Here is a 19,035-nt window from a genome sequence, read left to right as displayed (position 1 = left end):
CAGAGAAATATAAGGCGCCTGATATTTTGGAGGGGCTGGAAAATGCCCCAACCATACGTACCATAATTAACCATATTAGATAATTACATGAAGTGTCGAAAAAAAATATTTTCAGAGCCGTTTCAGTAGTCTTTAAATATATATTTACATTTATTAAAACAAATAGATTAATTAATGGCATTAAACATTAACAAAGGAATGGCCATTTATATTAGCTACATTCATTAATAAAGTGGGACTCATTCTGAATTAAGATGAATGAATATACAAGTTGTATTATTAATATTGCTGTAGTAAATATCACTGAAGTTACATGTTCAAATGTCATTGCATCATACTATGAAAATACACTCGAAAATTCCTTGAAGGAGTGTATAAGTTACTTGTTAAGATCTCATAACTTGTCTTGTGATCCATTGGAGGTATGGATTTCCTGTTTTAGATATATAACTCCGGTGATTCAAGTCCCTTGAGTAAGCACGTAGTGAAGCCTGCTTCCTATTCTTCGTTCTCATCTCTCTATTTCAATTCTAGGTTGCTCCAAATGTACTGAGCTGTACATTTTTCCTCCCTTACATCTCTTATTTCCCTCGTGTTCTCCTACAATTCGACCTTTGAGTGCCTTCTCTAATCCTCTCTTGGATTGGCCTCTCCACTTCCAACTAGCTCTTCGGTATTATATGTACATCCTGGCTCATAACAAAGAGGAAATCACTGTTCTTGCCTAATCTGATGTTATGCTTGTTTGTCCCACTCTGAGTCTATTCCAAAATGAATAATCCATCATGTCTAAAGTCAATGATAATTGAGTGAATATGACTATTTCCATTCGAATAAATTACTGTTCTGTTTGTTTACTTTTTCCTTAATCATATATTTATTAATATTACTTATTTTGTCTCTGGTTCGAATACATTACATATTTATTACATAAGTGATATATTTATTTACATTAAATAAAAGAGCTGTATCCTAGACGAATTTTCCCAATGTGAGTAATCCCAGTATAGGCTTTCCCTATATGAATTTTCCGTGGGCGAGCTTTCTTAAATCCGAATTTAATGTCACTTTATTAAAACGATCAATAATTAATATTTCCTCGCTTGTAGATTAAGAAGGAAACTTTCATTTTAAATCGCAGATTTTGTGTAAACTGCTGAAACGAGTCCTGAAAAATGTCCAGTCGTCATCCCTAGATATTTATTTAGTTCTCTATAAGCGCTTAACTATAACTCCCTAAGCCACTGCTTTTATTCTTGTCGATTTTCAGCAAATCTTCAGACGACCAACCTTGAAATAATAAATCATTGGTCATTTCTTCCTCAAAATGAATCATTCAACATATATTATTTCAAATAGGAAGTCAATTGAGTTAATAATATCAAGAATTGAACACATAATAAATATTTTTCATTGTTCTTCAAAATTAATAATTTGATTCTTCGGCTTCTATGATAACCCACGCTTTTATTTGTGTACTTCCAATCTAATTTCCAAAAACAAAGGAACCCTCAAACCATCATTCATATATATATATATATTCTTTTGTTTTAACCATAAGTTATGCAAATCAAGTTTCTCAATGAATTCCATCCTATAGAAATCCCAGTGTGATCCATTTTTATATTGAACTCATTAGTTGACTGTTCAAAATTAGCGTAAATATTAGTGCTGAAAGGAGTCTAGTCGTTATCTTTTTATAAAATAAGAAACCCCCGAAAATCCCCCGTTTTGCCTTTTATAAAGTAATGTTTAATCAACACACAAAATTATTTTGTGTCCATTTTTTGAAAGTCACTCTATTTCCTCGATTCAAACAGAAAGAAATAGACCCATCTGACATAAAGTGCATCTGTACTCTTCAAAGAGAGGCTATTAACTAAACATAATTCGATACGTACCCATAGCTGCACCTCTCAGACTTTGCATGGACTTTTCAAATGAAAATCAACACTTCCTACAGGTTCTCTTAAGGTTGATCTGATTCCTCTACGTCAGTTATCACATCAAACCCTCAGTGAGGATGCCGGTGGGTAGGAGTCCAGTGGCTTGGCCGAATTTACTGACCCTCTTTGTGGTTCTGCTTTCCCGGAATCCAACCTCAATGATATCAAAATACAATTTGGGGTCTTGAAGACAGAACAACGGCGCTCTAAATGCAGAAACGGAGTCCGTTTCGTCTGGCTAGTTGTCAGGTATGCTTGCGGCCTTCTCTTCTCTTCCCCTTCTCTTCTTCTTTCTGATAAATATGAAAATATCAGGCTATAAAAAGCTTAGATCCCATTAGTTTAATCATCATTAATATTTTGATAAATTTACAGACAATATTAAGTGTCCATCATATTTTACATATTTTAAATTTTGAATGATGGAATATTTTTCCAAAATTAAACTTCAATTTAGTATACCAAACATATTTTCATATAAAAATTCAGAGAGAATAAAAATTGAAACAAAATTAAAAAAGAAGAATCTGACAATGATGAGAGGTTGATATTTGGGTAAAAGAATATCTCTGACTGCTCAAGGATGGAAGAAGAAATATGGGAAATAATCGATGCCAACTCCTGTAAGGAGACTTATAAGCAAATTTGCATCACCGCAAAATGAATAAAGACTTTACAAGTATGAAGGTCATAGAGAATCTCTGCTTGAACCGCTATGATAATGTTCCTCCCTACGAATATAGCTGAGTGGTTTTTCATACCAAAAATGGACAAAGTGGCTACATCGACGCAACATGAGACGGAATGAAAGGGCCAAATGAAGGTATATCCTTTCTCAAGGACCTTTAGTTATGAACACCATTGATCACTTTTGGTCCATGGTGTGGCATGAAAAGTGTATAGCAATTCTTATGCTTAATAAATTGAGAGAGAAAGGCACATCCCAAAAGTTCAAAATTTTCAATCTGATTCACACAACGACTACATTCTGACGAATCTTCGGATAACCAATCTTGCTGTCAATGAAGAAATAATGGTTCTACATTAACAAAATAGAGCGTGGCCAGATTTTGGAGTTCCTGACCGTCCAATTAATTTTCTTAAATTTCTAGAGGTAGTTCGAGAAACAGGTAGTTTAGAAGAAGATGTTGGACCTCCTGTAGTACATTGCTCCCCTGGTATTGGAAGATCAGGCACTTTTGCCCATATTGATACTTCTTTAGTCTTCACTGCCAAAGAAGGGCCCTCGTCTGTTATATTAAAAGCCATTTTGTTAGACCTACGGTCATATCGTATGGATTTAATACAAATATGGGGAAAGTTAAAATTTAGCCACCTCACTATTAAAACCAGCTGCCAGCCCTAATTATCCAAATGTTGTTATGTTTAATGTGAATTGGTCTGTCAAGGAAGATAGCCAAAAGACTGCGAAGTCTCAAAAAAGAGAACTGGAAACAAAATCACCTAGATGTACAGGGAGCGGGGATCAAATTGTCGCCAAAATATTTTTCTACAAAAAACAACACAAAATATACATTTTTCAACTTTTTTATTGAAAATCAAAACTATGACGAGCATATAGGTATAGAGTAGCCATTCATTCGATATAATCACCGTTGGCATCAATAACGCCCTCAATACGGCCTCTGAACCGGCCGCAGGCTCTTCTGACCATCTCATTGTCCATGTTGCCGAATACCTCCTTGATGGAGTCCATCAGGCTGGCCTTGGTACTATGGGGATGTCTGTTGGTATGTCTCTCGACATCGCCCCAGACAAAATAGTCCAAAGGATTAAGGTCGGGAGAGTTAGGAGACCACAAACCCTTGGTTACGACGTCATAACAGTTCTCGGTTAACCTCTGCATGGAGATTTTGGACACATGGCAGGGTGCTGAGTCCTGTTGCCACACCCAGGGCCTGTCTCCGGCCTTCATGGACCTGGTAGGGTCATCCTCAACCATATTCTTAACCTTGTCGACAAAGTCGGTGTCCCTGACCTTCCTATCGGCGCCCTCTTTATGGTGGCATCAACATCCCAGGTGTCCTCTAGCTTCTTACACGCTGAACTCCTAAGGTTGAAGCAATAGTTGAATTGGAGATTTCACCTCCATTATTAACCAATACCATGACTACAGCGGACCTCGAAAGCTCCTTGTTCCACTTATAGCTCTTTATCTCCTCATATGATGACGGCATGATGCTAACTGAACTACGTATCGTCAGCTGACAAGAATAGCTTTCCTATTTAGTAACCAGTTTTTTATTTGATAATGTCGTCTTCAAGTTATCAAGGTTTAAAGTAGGCGATAATTTGATCCCCGCTCCCTGTAAAGCATCCACCAGCAAGGACAATGAAGAGACAGAAAAGAAAGAATCAAGCATTCATAAATAAGTATGGATGAGACACCAAGATATTTTCTTTTCTGTGTTGCAAAATCTTAATTTGTATTTTTTTTTTTTCTTTTTTGGACGTATTAAGATCCTTTTTTTAAGTATGTAATCTATTTTTGTTTATTTGAGAAAAAGTTTTATAAAAAAAAAAAAAAAAAAAAAAAAAAAAAAAAAAAAATAGATTTTACAAAAAAATTACATGTCAGTTTAGCTGTTAAGAAAAGTATATGTTTACTGTATGGCATTGTGAAACATTAATTAAATGTTAAATGTTTAGACTCTCTAGGTATCTTTGTTGAAATGATGACGAGGAAACCTCTTTCTCTCTCTCAATGAATGTTAAGTGTACCCACTCCTGTATAAGATTAGCAACAGATTGATGAGGAGGCTATAGGGTTCATACTAGTAAATTAATCGCTTTATTAATCTGGCTGAAGATTTTTTTGTATTTTCATAAAGTTGTATGACGTATTTGCTACTTGGTCATAAAACAAACGAGCGGAAAAGAATGAATTTTTACACAAATGTTAATTATGCAATGCAAATTTAAAATGTTGGCACCCTTAAGTACAATTTACAACCCACCCCACAAGGTTAATAAAAATAATTTTTTCTTGGAAATTGACAATCAATCGTAGAATAGTACAAATGTAATCAACAGTTATTTTTGAGAAAAGTCATTCAAACATGCTTTGGTATTGACAGGCCACAAATGTCATATCCCCCAGTTATTATCTTGGGAGGAATACAATTATATTTGTGATATTCTTCAATAATTTTATTTTTTAAAAGTTATTATGCCTTTATGAAATTTTATGATATTATAAAAAATAAAGATGATGTGTTGTGAAAATATTCAAATATGTATGCTAGAAACAGCATAGATATGCTCTCAATACATGTTTCAGAATAAATGCAACTTGAAGTTATTGCTAAAATGTTTTTTCTTGGAACTATTTTGCAAATTTTGCCATTTTTAATCAAGGTTGAATTAATTTGTTCACTTTTAAATCGTTATTTTGCTTTGTATATGTTTATTTTCTTCAATATAAGCTATTCAAATTGCTGCAGGTGTAATATCAGCTATTAATCCATATATCACACTCAATCTCATTCGAGTTAATGCGGCAATTTTTTTGTACCAAAAGTAATTAAAATTTCATAGAATTATTTAATTCAAAATGAAATTATAAGATTTCGAATATAATAATCACAAATTATCTCGTGGAAGCCCAAATCGAATATTATTATGTTATTTTGAGTCTATTTCAACTATGTATCAAGAAATACAATTTGCAAATATATAAATGTAGCTACAAACGCAATTTTATCTGTTATCTCATATATAACAAATCTCATCAAAGTTAATGTTCAGTAGCAAAATTCGTTAACAGTAAATAATATTTCGTAGAATTATTTAATACAAAATGAAATTATAATATTTCAAGTATTTTAATCACAAATTATATATGTTAATGTCTGAACTTTATGTTGTTAAGACTAATTAGCATAATTTTAAGTCTATGTCAACTCTGTATAATGAAATACAATTTGATTAATATTTGGGATAACGTTTAACTCAAGTTCATTAACTCCGTTTAAAAAAACATCACGTACAAATGGTTACAAAAGTTAAGTTCTATTAGCAATTTCTTAACTAATCTTCCAATCCTTACAATCACCTGCTAACTTTTGTCACATATATTATGCCTGATACTTCTGCCCACCTCTGTTTATAGGATAACTTATTTTTATAAATTCCCTTATAACAAAAAGCTCAAAACTTGCATACAATACACTTCAATTCAAGAAAAGCCTGTCATTACTGATATAATATGTGCATTTATATATTTTTGCACTTTAAAATATGATATATTTTGCAATAACAAAGTACAGTCATAATAACAACCACAGTGTGTTTACAAAAAATTCAAATAAACTAATATTTAAAATAGTAGAATCTAATAATTCATAAAGAATATATTTGATGGCCACTTTATTATATTTAATTAAGGGAATAAATTAAATTAAAACATGGTTTTACCTAACACACACAAAATTTTAGAGTGTATTTTGTTATCAGTTTCCCATGTTTATTCATCATCTCTGTCAATTACCTGACGATATATATTTTTTTCTCTCCTAATTACGTACTTGGATCGTTGATTAATTGAATTAGAACTAACTATTGTTACACTTTGAGCAATGCCCAGAAATAATAAAACAATAACCTCATAGTTATTGTCACTACTCGTTATAGTTCGATTAATTAGAATCAAAAATTGGTTGTTTTTCGGGAATTGGAACTGGCATCGAGAAAAAAATGTTTCATTTGCCATTTGGATTCTTAATTATTACCGGTATTAAACCATTTATTACTTTTCTAAGTTATCAAAAAAAAAAAAAAAAGTTAGTCCACCGAAACTTAGGAATTCTTTCTTTATACTAGAAAATTTAATATTTTCTTGTAAAGAATGTAATTTTTTTTTAATTTTCCTTGAATAACTATGTACTTTTGAAAATTTTCTCCAAAAAAATTTATTATTTGATTTTTTATTTATTTCTTTCCAAAATTATTAATAAAAATTTGATTTTTTGAAATTTTTTCCATAACAATTTATTTTTATGAGAACAGATGGGGTTTGTCAAAGGAGTTAAGTTATTAATTCACCCCACAATCCTCTTAAAATTACTCACACTTGAAGCCACACTAGAATCAATTAACGAATTTGTTGTCAAAAATACTTGGAAAAGGTATAATCCTTGGAATCTGCGTAGAGAACGACAACATAACAATTGCTATAACTCTGGAAATCAGTGAGAAGTTCGTCGCATAGATAAGAAGGAATTTGAGGCCTTTAAAACTGATTTAGAGGCAACATGTTGAGCTATTATGTTTTGTAGAAAAATACGGCGAGTCTTATCCGGACGTGTTACAAAAATGGGATCGTCCATGGGAGAAATTTGTTAAGTTACAAAAAGACTATGATCAAAAATAAAATTAATAATTATGAAAAAAATTATATATATTTTTGTAAGGTCAGAACTTTTTTGGATACTTAAATTTTTTATGTATCCTTTAGAACCTTTATTTGATATAAGAATCTTAAATTGTCCACCGTATGGCCACTTAAAAATGAAGGATATACATTTCTCACTTGTGACAATTAATTTTGGATATTTTTTGTGGAACTAGGGACACATTTAAAGGGTTAATAAAACTAATTTGTTGATAGGCCTTGATAGTAACACAATTCAACCCAAAAACAGAGTTTATCTTTGAGCACAGAATCCAGACTGATCTCCGTTTTTCTCTCAGTCATCTGAATAAAATATCTGGGATTAAACTAATATGTGACTATTATCATTCAGCGTCAATTTTATCTTTAAAATTATCCCAAAATTAAAAGTATGATTAATAAAACATACGTAAGAGTGTTTTTCTGATTAAAAAAAGTTTTTATTGATTCTATAAATTGTTTTGCACTTGATATATTTCCATTTTTTAACCAGTAAAACGATGAAAAACGACACTCTTCATTAGACCCTTATAACTTATTCATAATAGATATTGATTAGGAATATCATAGCCTATATTATGGCATGTCTCAGACTTTGCACGGACTTTTCAAACTACTTTGGAAGCTTCTTTCAGTAACTCGTAAGGTAGAGACAACTGAGACCTTGGAACGGGTGTCGAAGTATATGAGTCCAGTGTTTTGGAAGAATTGAATTAAATATTTTGTAGTTCTGTTGGTTCCGGAATCCAATCTCCAGGATATCTAAGCCCATTTTGGTGTCTGGATGACAGGATGGCGGGGCTTTAACCATAGAAATAGAGTCGGTTTGGTTAAGTTGTTTGTCAGGTATGCTTGCGGCCTTCTCTTCTCTTCACCTTTTCTTCTCTTTTACTTTCCTTCTCGTCTTTCTCTTCTATAAATGAAAAAAAAAAAAAAAAATGGTATAAAAACTTAGGTAGTATTCTTTTAAACATCATTCATATTTTGATGGGTTAACATTAATTGTTAGGTGTCACTTATATTTGAGAGATTTTGTGATTTTGAATGATATATTATTTTTCCAAAATTAATCTTCCATTAATAAAGAGAACCTATTTTGATTCATAGAGAAGAAGAACTTTAATAAAAAATAAACAAGTTGTTCATAATCTGACGATGGTGTGAGGGAAATGTTGATATTTGGATAACGTAATTATTCTCAGAGTGCTCAAGGATGGAAGACGAATTAAGGAAGATAGTTGAGAACGATTCCTGGAAGGAGACCTTCGATCAAATTTGCCTCGTTTCTAAAACGGGTAAAAAATGTTCTACTTTGAAGGCCTGTGCCTTCGAGAATCTTTGCTTGAACCGCTATGATAATGTTCTCCCCTACGATCACAGTCGGGTGGTGCTTCGTAGCAAAAATGGACGAAGTGATTATATCAACGCATCATTAGTAGAGAATGATAGAGCCAAACGACGGTATATCCTTTCTCAAGGACCATTGTACATGACCATTGGACACTTTTGGTCTATGGTGTGGCATGAAAACAGTATGGCTATTGTTATGCTGAATAAATTGATGGAGAGAAGCATTAAGAAATGTGAACAATATTGGCCTCTAAATCCCAACGATTCATTCGTTTGTAAAGATGTTGATATCAAAATTGAAAATGTTCAATCTGAGATAAACAGGAACTACATCCTCACTAAAATAAAGATAACCAATCTTACTGTCAATGAAAAAAGGATAATTCTTCATTTTCAATATACAAAGTGGCCAGATTTTGGTGTTCCTTGCTGTCCAATTAATTTTCTTAAATTTCTAGAGGTAGTTCGAGAATCAGGTAGTTTAGAAGAAAATGTTGGACCTCCTATAGTACATTGCTCTGCTGGTATTGGAAGATCAGGCACTTTTGCCCATATTGATACTTCTTTAGTCTTAATTGCTAAGGAAGGGGCCTCATCTGTTATATTAAAAGATATTTTGCTAGATTTACGCAGATATCGTATGGGCTTAATTCAAACATGGGAGCAGTTAAAATTTAGCTATCTCTCTATTTTATTTAGTGCCAAAATAGATCAACATATATCATTGGATTTTCTTGATGATTTGACAGAACCAACTCCCGAACCCAATGAGCCAGATTCTTTTGTTATTGATAGAAAGCCTTGGCTTTTCAATGAAGATGGCAAAAAGTTTCGGAAAAGAAGAACAGGAATTAAAATCATTTAACTGTGAACCGTCCACCAGTAAGGCTAATGAAGATACATAAAAGAAAGAATAAAGCATTCAGGAATGAGTAGGGATGAGCCCCCAAGATTGTATTTTCTGTATTTCAAAATCTGATTTTTTTTTTTGGGACGTTTTATGATCCTTTTTTTTAAGTTTGTGTACTATTTTTGATTATTTGTGAAAAAGTTTATTTAAAAACTCTTTTCTCTCTTATCAAAATAGATTTTCTTTTCAATTAAATTCATATTAAGTATAAAAAATTAAAAAAAAAAATACATGCCATTTTAGCTATTAAGATAAATATATGTTTAGTGTATATCTTTGTGGAAAATTATTTAAATATTAAATGTTTGGACTCTGTATGTATCTCTGTTGAATTGATGTATGAAAGTTTATCATATTTATTTTGATATTGAATAAATTTGATCATTCTTTTGTTTCATAAAAATAAAATAAAACTCTGTGTTTTCAGAACAAAATCTTTGATTTAAAGTTCCAAAAGTTTTCAGATACTCTGACAAGTAAAATAAGTAAACCATTCAAATGATTAAAAAACTTTAAACACTTAGAACGGCTTGTAAAAATGTATCCTGATACCACAAAAAATACAATTAAATAAAATCCATGTATGTTCATCTTTGAACATTCCCGGAAAATGTCCATGTGTCACGGCACTGTGTACCAATCTGTCGAAGCTGCCCATGTTTTGTTTGCTATATTTGGAGACGTTTTTTCTGTTTCAAAAGGCAGAACAAACTCCGTTTCGAACGAGTCAGGTACATATTGAATATAATCAAGCAAAACAAATTTTTAACCTTTTTTCGGATGAAAAGACATTCAATATGGATCCAGTAATAATATTGCCAAATAATAAGGACAAAGGTAGCCTGCATTAAAATAGACATATATACAAGACAAAAATTCTTGCATCAGTAATTATGTTCGGTGTTGTAGAATTAAATACGGTTTGATTTATAATACCAATTGACAGGAGCCGATTACTTGGAAATCTTGACGGAAAATGTTTTCTACAAAATCACTAAAGAGATTCATAAGTGTGCATGGGTATTTGCATACTTCTCAAAATGCAAATATTCTACAAGAGTGAATACAAAAAGTATGAACTCTTGATTAAAATAACATTGGACTCCACAAAGTCCTGACTTCAACCAATTGGACTACTCGATTTGGGAGGAAATACAGACATAATGCTTCGAAATACATGAAGTTATATGTCAACACAGGATAGTGATAATAGACAAGCACTATATTTGTAATGTTTGTATGACTTTCCAAGCTCCCTTAAATGTCAATATTGAGGCCACTAAAGATAATTTAATGATAGAGAATGCTTCACATCTATCCAATAAATTGCCATAAACACATAACTGTGTTCAACTTCATGAAGCTGAATTAGAGTTTAACAATAATTCCGAAAAATGTTAAAATACTTTTTAATCACAATTTATTTTTATGAGAAGAGATGGGTTTCCCCCACCATTCTCTTAAAATAACTCATACTTGAAGCCACACTGGAATCAATTAACGCATTTGTTATCCAAAATATTTGGAAAAGGGATGAAGTCCTCCTTGGAATCTGTGTAGAGAACGACAATATAATAATTGCTCGAACTCTGGAAATCAGTAAGAAGTTCGTTGCATAGATAAGAGGGAATTTGAGGCATTTAAAACTGATTTTGAGGAACCATGTTGAGTTATCATGTTTTGTAGAAAGATACGGCAAGTCTTATCCGGACGTGTTACAAAAATGGGATCGTCCATGGGAGAAATTTGTTAAGTTACAAAAAGACTATGTTCAAAAATAAAATAAACAATTCTGAAAAAAATTTAATATATATTTGTCAGGTCAGAACTTTTTTCAACAATTAAATTTTTAATGTATCCTTTAGAACCTTTATTTGATATAAGAATCTTAAATTGTCCACGGTATGGCCACTTAAAAATGAAGGTTATACATTTCTCACTTGTGACAATTAATTTTGGATATTTTTTGTGGAACTAGGGACACATTTAAAGGGTTAATAAAACTAATTTGTTGATAGGCCTTGATAGTAACACAATTCAACCCAAAAACAGAGTTTATCTTTGAGCACAGAATCCCAAACTGATCTCAGTTTTTCTCTCAGTCATCTGAATAAAATATCTGGGATTAAACTAATATGTGACTATTATCATTCAGCGTCAATTTTATCTTTAAAATAATCCCAAAATTAAAAGTAAGATTTATAAAACATATGTAAGAGTGTTTTTCTGATGAAAAAAAGTTTATATTGATTCTATAAATTGTTTTGCACTTGATATATTTCCATTTTTTAACCAGTAAAACGATGAAAAACGACACTCTTCATTAGACCCTTATAACTTATTCATAATACATATTGATGATGAATATCATAGGCTTTATTATGGAAAAATGTTCAATGTTTAATTTTTTTTTAAATTATTAAAAAATATGAATCCCCAAGGATGTTTGTTCCATTACGTATTTTTTTTTTTACGTTTAAGGAATGTTCTTCATCCACAATCCAATCAGGAGTAAAACTATTTCAAGTACATAATATTTGTCATTGTTGGACCAATTGAAAACCGACCTGCAGGAAATACTCCCAAGATCGGCCACAAAAAAATCATTTTCCATCACGACAATGCACCACCTCAGACCACAGAAGTTGTGGTCGTAAAATTAATGTAAAAAGTATTCACTCGAGCTGACAACAGCACAAATAATCTCATGCACCTTCAATATTTTATGATCAATTTTCATGTCATCGACCAAGTATAAACAGTTCTAATTGATGATGTAGACTCCCCATAATGTTTATGATGCATTTGTTTAGTCTTTTAAGGGGTTTTGTCTTTCATAAAGTAATGTTTAATCATCACACCAAACTCTTTTTCATTTATTATTTGAAAAACAATCAATACGTCCTCGATTCAAACAAATGCCAAAACATAATTAAAGTAACTAATCTGTCTGAAAGTTGATGTGTGTTCTTCGTAGAGATAATACTAACTAAAAATAACCTCAATACACCCCAGTAGTGGCATGTTTCAGACTTTGCATGGACTTTTCAAACTACTTTGGAAGCTTTTTTCAGTAACTCGTGAGACCTTGGAACGGGTGTCGAAGTATATGAGTCCAGTGTTTTGAAAGAATTAAATTACATACTTTGTAGTTCTGTTGATCCCAGAATCCAATCTCGAGGATATCCAAGCATATTTTGGCGTCTGGATGATAGGATAGTGGGGCTTTAAACATAGAAACAGAGTCGGTTTGGTTAAGTTGTTTGTCAGGTATGCTTGCGGTCTTCTCTTCACCTTTTCTTCTCTTTTACTTTCCTTCTCGTCTTTCTTTTCTATATATGAAAAAAAAAAAAAAAAAGGATGGTATAAAAACTTAGGTAGTATTCTTTTAAGCATCATTCATATTTTGATGGGTTAACATTAATTGTTAGGTGTCACTTATGTTTGAGAGATTTTGTGATTTTGAATGATAGAATATATTTCCAAAATTAATCCTCCATAAATACACAGAACCTATTTTGATTCATGGAGAAGAAGAACATAAACAAGTTGTTCATAATCTGACGATGATGAGAGGGAAATGTTGATATTTGGATAAAGTAATTATTCTCAGAGTGCTCAAGGATGGAAGACGAATTAAGGAAGATAGTTGAGAACGATTCCTGGAAGGAGACCTTCGATCAAATTTGCCTCGTTTCTAAAACGGGTAAAAACTGTTCTACTTTGAAGGCCTGTGCCTTCGAGAATCTTTGCTTGAACCGCTATGATAATGTTCTCCCCTACGATCACAGTCGGGTGGTGCTTCATAGCAAAAATGGACGAAGTGATTATATCAACGCATCATTAGTAGAGAATGATAGAGCCAAACGACGGTATATCCTTTCTCAAGGACCATTGTACATGACCATTGGGCACTTTTGGTCTATGGTGTGGCATGAAAACAGTATGGCTATTGTTATGCTGAATAAATTGATGGAGAGAAGCATTAAGAAATGTGAACAATATTGGCCTCTAAATCCCAACGATTCATTCGTTTGTAAAGATGTTGATATCAAAATTGAAAATGTTCAATCTGAGATAAACAGGAACTACATCCTCACTAAAATAAAGATAACCAATCTTACTGTTAATGAAAAAAGGATAATTCTTCATTTTCAATATACAAAGTGGCCAGATTTTGGCGTTCCTTGCTGTCCAATTAATTTTCTTAAATTTTTAGAGGTAGTTCGAGAATCAGGTAGTTTAGAAGAAGATGTTGGACCTCCTGTAGTACATTGTTCTACTGGTATTGGAAGATCAGGTACTTTTTGCCATATCGATACTTCTTTAGTCTTAATTGCTAAGGAAGGGGCCTCATCTGTTATATTAAAAGATATTTTGCTAGACTTACGCAGATATCGTATGGGTTTAATACAATCATGGGAACAGTTAAAATTTAGTTATCTCTCTATTTTACTTAGTGCCAAAATAGATCAACATATATCATTGGATTTTCTTGATGATTTGAAAAAACCAACTCCCGAACCTAATGAGCCAGATTCTTCTGTTATTAATAAAAGGCCCTGGTCTTTCAATGAATATAACAAAAAGTATCGGAAACAAGAACAGGAATTAAAATCATTTAGCTGTGAACCGTCCACCAGCAAGGCTAATGAAGATACATAAAAGGAAGAATAAAGCATTCAGGAATGAGTAGGGATGAGCCACCAAGATTGTATTTTCTGTATTTCAAAATCTGAGTTTTTTTTTGTGACGTTTTATGGTCCTTTTTTTTAAGTTTGTGTACTATTTTTGATTATTTGTGAAAAAGTTTATTTAAAAACACTTTTCTCTATTATCAAAATAGATTTTCTTTTTAATTAAATTCATATTAAGTATAAAAAATTTTTAAAAAAAATTACATGCCATTTTAGCTATTAAGATATTTATATATTTAGTGTATATCATTGTGATATTATATTTAAATTTTAAATGTTTGGACTCTGTATGTATCTCTGTTGAATTGATGTATGAAAGTTTATATTAGAAATGAGAATTTTGATATTTCCAGAACACTGGAATATTTAAAAAGAGTCATTTATTTATATTTATTTTGATATTGAATAAATTTGATCATTCTTTTGTTTCATAAAAATAAAATAAAACTCTGTGTTTCAGAACAAAATCTTTGATTTAAAGTTCCAAAAGTTTTTAATAGAAGTTATACAAAGAACTTCAAAAAAATTAATTAACACCTATGATACAACATAGGAGTTATTAATATTAAATATATTTTTAAATGGACTCAACAAATTATGAGCGGCAAATGGTAAGCTACATATATATACATACAACATTTACACAGAAATAAGTATACTAATTAATTATTAATATAAATAAAATCAATCTTCATCCTATCATACTTCAAATAAACTAGAAATACTTATAATGATCTTAAGTAAATTGCACATCTACATGTTCGAATCTATGGAGCATACCCAAGTGTTTAGTCGAAGAAACATATTATAGACAAACACCTTGCGGATATCTTGCTAAGCTTTAACATGACCTGGAACTACTGTCCTTAGACAACAACATTTTTTTCTAAACTTCAAAGGGATTTAAAAGGAGAATTGCTGGTACTACTTTTAAAAAGAAAATTGAAAGAAGATTCTATTCCTTCCAGAGGTCTTATACCTGGAGAAGGATTTCAGCAAGTTCCAATGAAACTGTAAATAATTAAGATAGTAGGCACATTGGAGACATTTGAGAAATCATCCCTAACCGATGTAAAATCAACTCAAACACTTGTTTTAATCAAGCCTGTGTATTCCGGATTATACAAAATAGTTGTGCTTCTAATACCAGAAAAGATCCACTCATTCTAGAACTCGAGTCACTAAGGGAACCGAATGCAGATTTACACGAAAAAGTGAAAATCCTTCAATCGGAAAATAGATTATTAAAATACAAATCTAATTTTAAGGAAGTGATGGAAGAAGAAATGGAAAAGAGATTTACTAAATCTCAATTAAACTCATTATCAGCGGGAAGAGGTTTGGAAAAGAGAGTTAAGTGAATATAGTTAAAGGACTGATACTGAAGTCTCTTTCCTCAAAAGCCTAGCTTTATATTTAATCCAGAGGTCTACTTCCAGTTCTTAGTGTAACAACCCTCAAACGGTGGATCCGAAATTTAAAAACAGCTCCTGGAATACAATCTAATACTATTAAAAGTGTCGCTCAACAAATCAACTAGAACGAAACTCCAAATGGAAACTTAGCTGTATTGTGCTTTGATGAGATGAAGACAAAAGAAGACACTTCATACTCTATTCTATATCAAAGAATTTATTGTCCAATGAAAAATATATATAAAATATATTGGTTGTTCTTATGGAGTAAATTTGGATATACAAAAGTATATTCTCCAATGCATAGTAAATGTGATTGGAACAATGAAGCAAATTACGATAAATAAAAATGGTGAAGTGGTGTTGCCTAAGTCAACTGCTTTAAAGCCCTACAAAAAGGGCATAATTATTTCTTCAAAATCTCTGCTATCATTGTATCAATACATAAATAATGAAATGGGTCTTCCATATATATTGACATCTCGTTTAAATCAAGATTGTCTTGAAAACTTTTTTTCGAGAATAAGATATATTGGACAAACCCACCCTCATACTTATGCGGTAGAGGCCATGGATCGATTTTGGATACTCGTAATAAGTGGCTCAGACAAAATGGTTGTTGAGAATGCTCCCGTCAGATCTGAAGGAGACCAATGTTTTGTTTCTATGTTTCAACAAATTACAGGTTGTAGTATCACCAATGCACTAATGTAAATATACTTATCCTGCATCTTCTTTTAGGCCCTATTTTGAGCGAAGCAGATTCAGAAGACAACATAGAATTTTTATTAAGACTTTGATGATATAATTGATCCTCAAATCTTTAAAGGTGAGTTTGAGGAAGATATAAATAATGATGAAAATACAATAGAACAACCCCCTAATGATTTACATCTTCCTAAAAATCTGTGAAGATGAAGGATTTATTTATGTTGCTGGATATGTGGGCAAATCTCGTTACATCAACAATTTCCTCTCTGGGGTGTAATGCTTCCAGTATCCAAGTTCCTCGAGGTCCATGGCTTAAAACATTGTCAAAAGGGGGACTGCTTCAACTATCGGAATCTTTTTTGGAATTTTGAAAAAAAAAAAAAAAAAAAAAATGGATAAGCATTTTATTAAGTTTCATGAGAATTTTTTTGATACAGAACCATATCTGATGGATCCACTCATCCGCATAATTGTGGAGAAGTATCCTAAGGAAGAATATGAAGTTATAAAAAAATATATTCGCACTCGTACATTCATTAGACTAAAGTATATTCATATTGTTAATAAAAGTAGCATGAAAAGAAAAATAGAAAGTAACGTGTGAAAAACTGCTCATTTCATTAGTTTAAATATCGAGACGGAAATTATATATATATATATTTTTATTTGTGGCTCATTATTTAACTTTAAACAATATAATTTCGAAATGTGAGTGTCTGTGCTTTAGCTAAGTCTAAAAACATAGTCAGACAATTCCTCGGAAATTGGATTGCCAACATTTTTCTTCGAAGTAAAAGAGTTCTTCTTTAACACAACTGTAATGCTAATGTCTTCTACTTGTGTCAAATCCACAAAGAGTCAATATGGGAACTATTTGACTGTGGATGAATCAGTTTTATTTCAATAAAACGTTCGTTTTAAGATACTTAAGTTTAATTAAATCATTATATAACAATGCATATTATGATTTTTTTTAAATTCATGATCCCTAGTATATGTAATAATGTTGCACTTTATCACAATGACCTATTCTTTAATGCCAGGAGTGACGAAGTAAACGATCTTTTGTTAGATTGAGCTCCACACATTCCCCAAGGAGTCTTCATCTAGTATCTTCTATTTGATGAAGAATCCTTATGATAATTTATAGCCATCTTAACAAATGAGAGTCAATACAAATAACTTATAAGTAATTACAATAAATATATATGGATTGTTCTTGGATTGAAGGATATAATTGATGATTACAAGGCTGAAGAGTTAACACATAATAACTAATAAGTAAATGACTAATAAGCCTTACGATTTAATTTTCCTAATGGATTTGAGTGAAATTCGACAGTCTTCTTCGTTCTTTGCTGTATTTGACAATGACAAAGTGATCCTCTTGAGAAATTGAGACTTAGCGCTTCATATGCTTCACCACAACGTGAAAGATCCTCAATGGTTTTGAATGTCTTTTAATCAAATGAAGACCTTGACAAATTGTATAATCAAGAATGTATATTGTTTCTTTTTTTATACGATGGAAAATGTAAACAAAACACGCAACCACTCATACATTATGACGTCACTATTAAAAGCTTGGTGGAAGTTTAATCCAATGTGCGAAACGAGCAGAAAAACCATAAACAAGTGAAAAATGTCTTGGTGGGTGTTTTTTTAGTATCCACCAGGGTGATTATTTGGCTATTATTTCTATAATAAAAACTCTAGCTATAAACTAGAATGTATTCGTGTATGAATAAAAATAGATAGATTTGTGTCACAAGTGTAGAAAGTAGAATACTGCATATATTATAATTCTATTATTAATAAATAACTATTAACTTAATGAAATTATTCCCTTATCTAAGAGATACAAAGGAATTGGGGCATTATAAAATAAATTATACTTTTGAACTGCATATTAATCACTCTACAATAAAGAGGATCAAACGGTGCCTTTAGTTTCATCTCCGTAGGAATAGAATTGTAATCTTCAAAGATGGTATTGACAAATTTTGGAATAATTTGAGCAAAAGTTATTCCTTTAAGCATAATAGTAATAATTTTAATAATATAATTAACTAAATAATTAACTTTTTAAAGACTAGAATATGATATGATATAGATATAGAAAAACAAAAAACCACGTGTTACCGTCTTCAGTATAAGTAAATGAATGAATTCATAGGAAAAACGACATCTAGCGAAAAAATAGGAAAAATACGGACCAAAATGATTTTTTGGAAGGTCACAAGCAGAATATTTTTAAATTATATAAACAATAAAAACCCATATAAAAGGGATTAGTATAGATAAAAGTAGAGATCTTCCCTCCTTTTTTCCTAGATAACACTGGATCCATCGTTTTTTTTAAAGAGTCAAGCTCTGTTATCAATCTCTCAACTAATTTTCATATCCTTACCGCCAAGTGTTGAGCACTGACTTTTGTCGAATATATTATCCGACAAAAACTTTGTTTATGATGAACTCTATTTTTAAAGCCTCCTCCCCATTTGCCGACGTTGAGTCAAGCCAGTCGGAGGGACTCAGTCTTATCCTATAATGACTCCAAATCACAGCCTTTACTACCTCTTTTTGTCATTCT

The 19,035-nt window shown here is 31.6% G+C and overlaps 1 protein-coding gene and 1 pseudogene across 1 annotated transcript; both read left to right on the top strand.

The window, feature by feature from the left end:
* The first annotated feature begins 2,529 nt into the window (after window positions 1-2,529).
* LOC121130450 (tyrosine-protein phosphatase non-receptor type 1 pseudogene) lies at window positions 2,530-3,312 on the top strand (annotated as a pseudogene).
* Window positions 3,313-8,362: 5,050 nt separating this feature from the next.
* Window positions 8,363-14,284, top strand: LOC121130449 (receptor-type tyrosine-protein phosphatase alpha-like). Its single transcript, XM_071893790.1, has 2 exons — window positions 8,363-9,530; window positions 13,233-14,284. The coding sequence occupies exons 1-2, from the start codon at window positions 8,573-8,575 to the stop codon at window positions 14,282-14,284; spliced, it is 2,010 nt and encodes a 669-aa protein (XP_071749891.1). The 5' UTR covers window positions 8,363-8,572.
* Window positions 14,285-19,035: the final 4,751 nt, after the last annotated feature.

Source organism: Lepeophtheirus salmonis, chromosome Z, assembly GCF_016086655.4.
Source record: "Lepeophtheirus salmonis chromosome Z, UVic_Lsal_1.4, whole genome shotgun sequence".
NCBI classification, from domain to species: domain Eukaryota; kingdom Metazoa; phylum Arthropoda; class Copepoda; order Siphonostomatoida; family Caligidae; genus Lepeophtheirus; species Lepeophtheirus salmonis.
The sequence above is the reverse complement of the archived record's forward strand: the minus strand, read 5'-3'. Positions and strand labels throughout refer to the sequence as shown.

Bases quoted from the DNA above. Each gene is read 5' to 3' on its own strand.
- LOC121130449 (XM_071893790.1), top strand. From the start codon at position 8,573: ATGGAAGACGAATTAAGGAAGATAGTTGAGAACGATTCCTGGAAGGAG. The intron at 9,531-13,232 runs GCAAAAAGTTTC...AATTATTCTCAG, and splicing joins TTGGCTTTTCAATGAAGATG to AGTGCTCAAGGATGGAAGAC.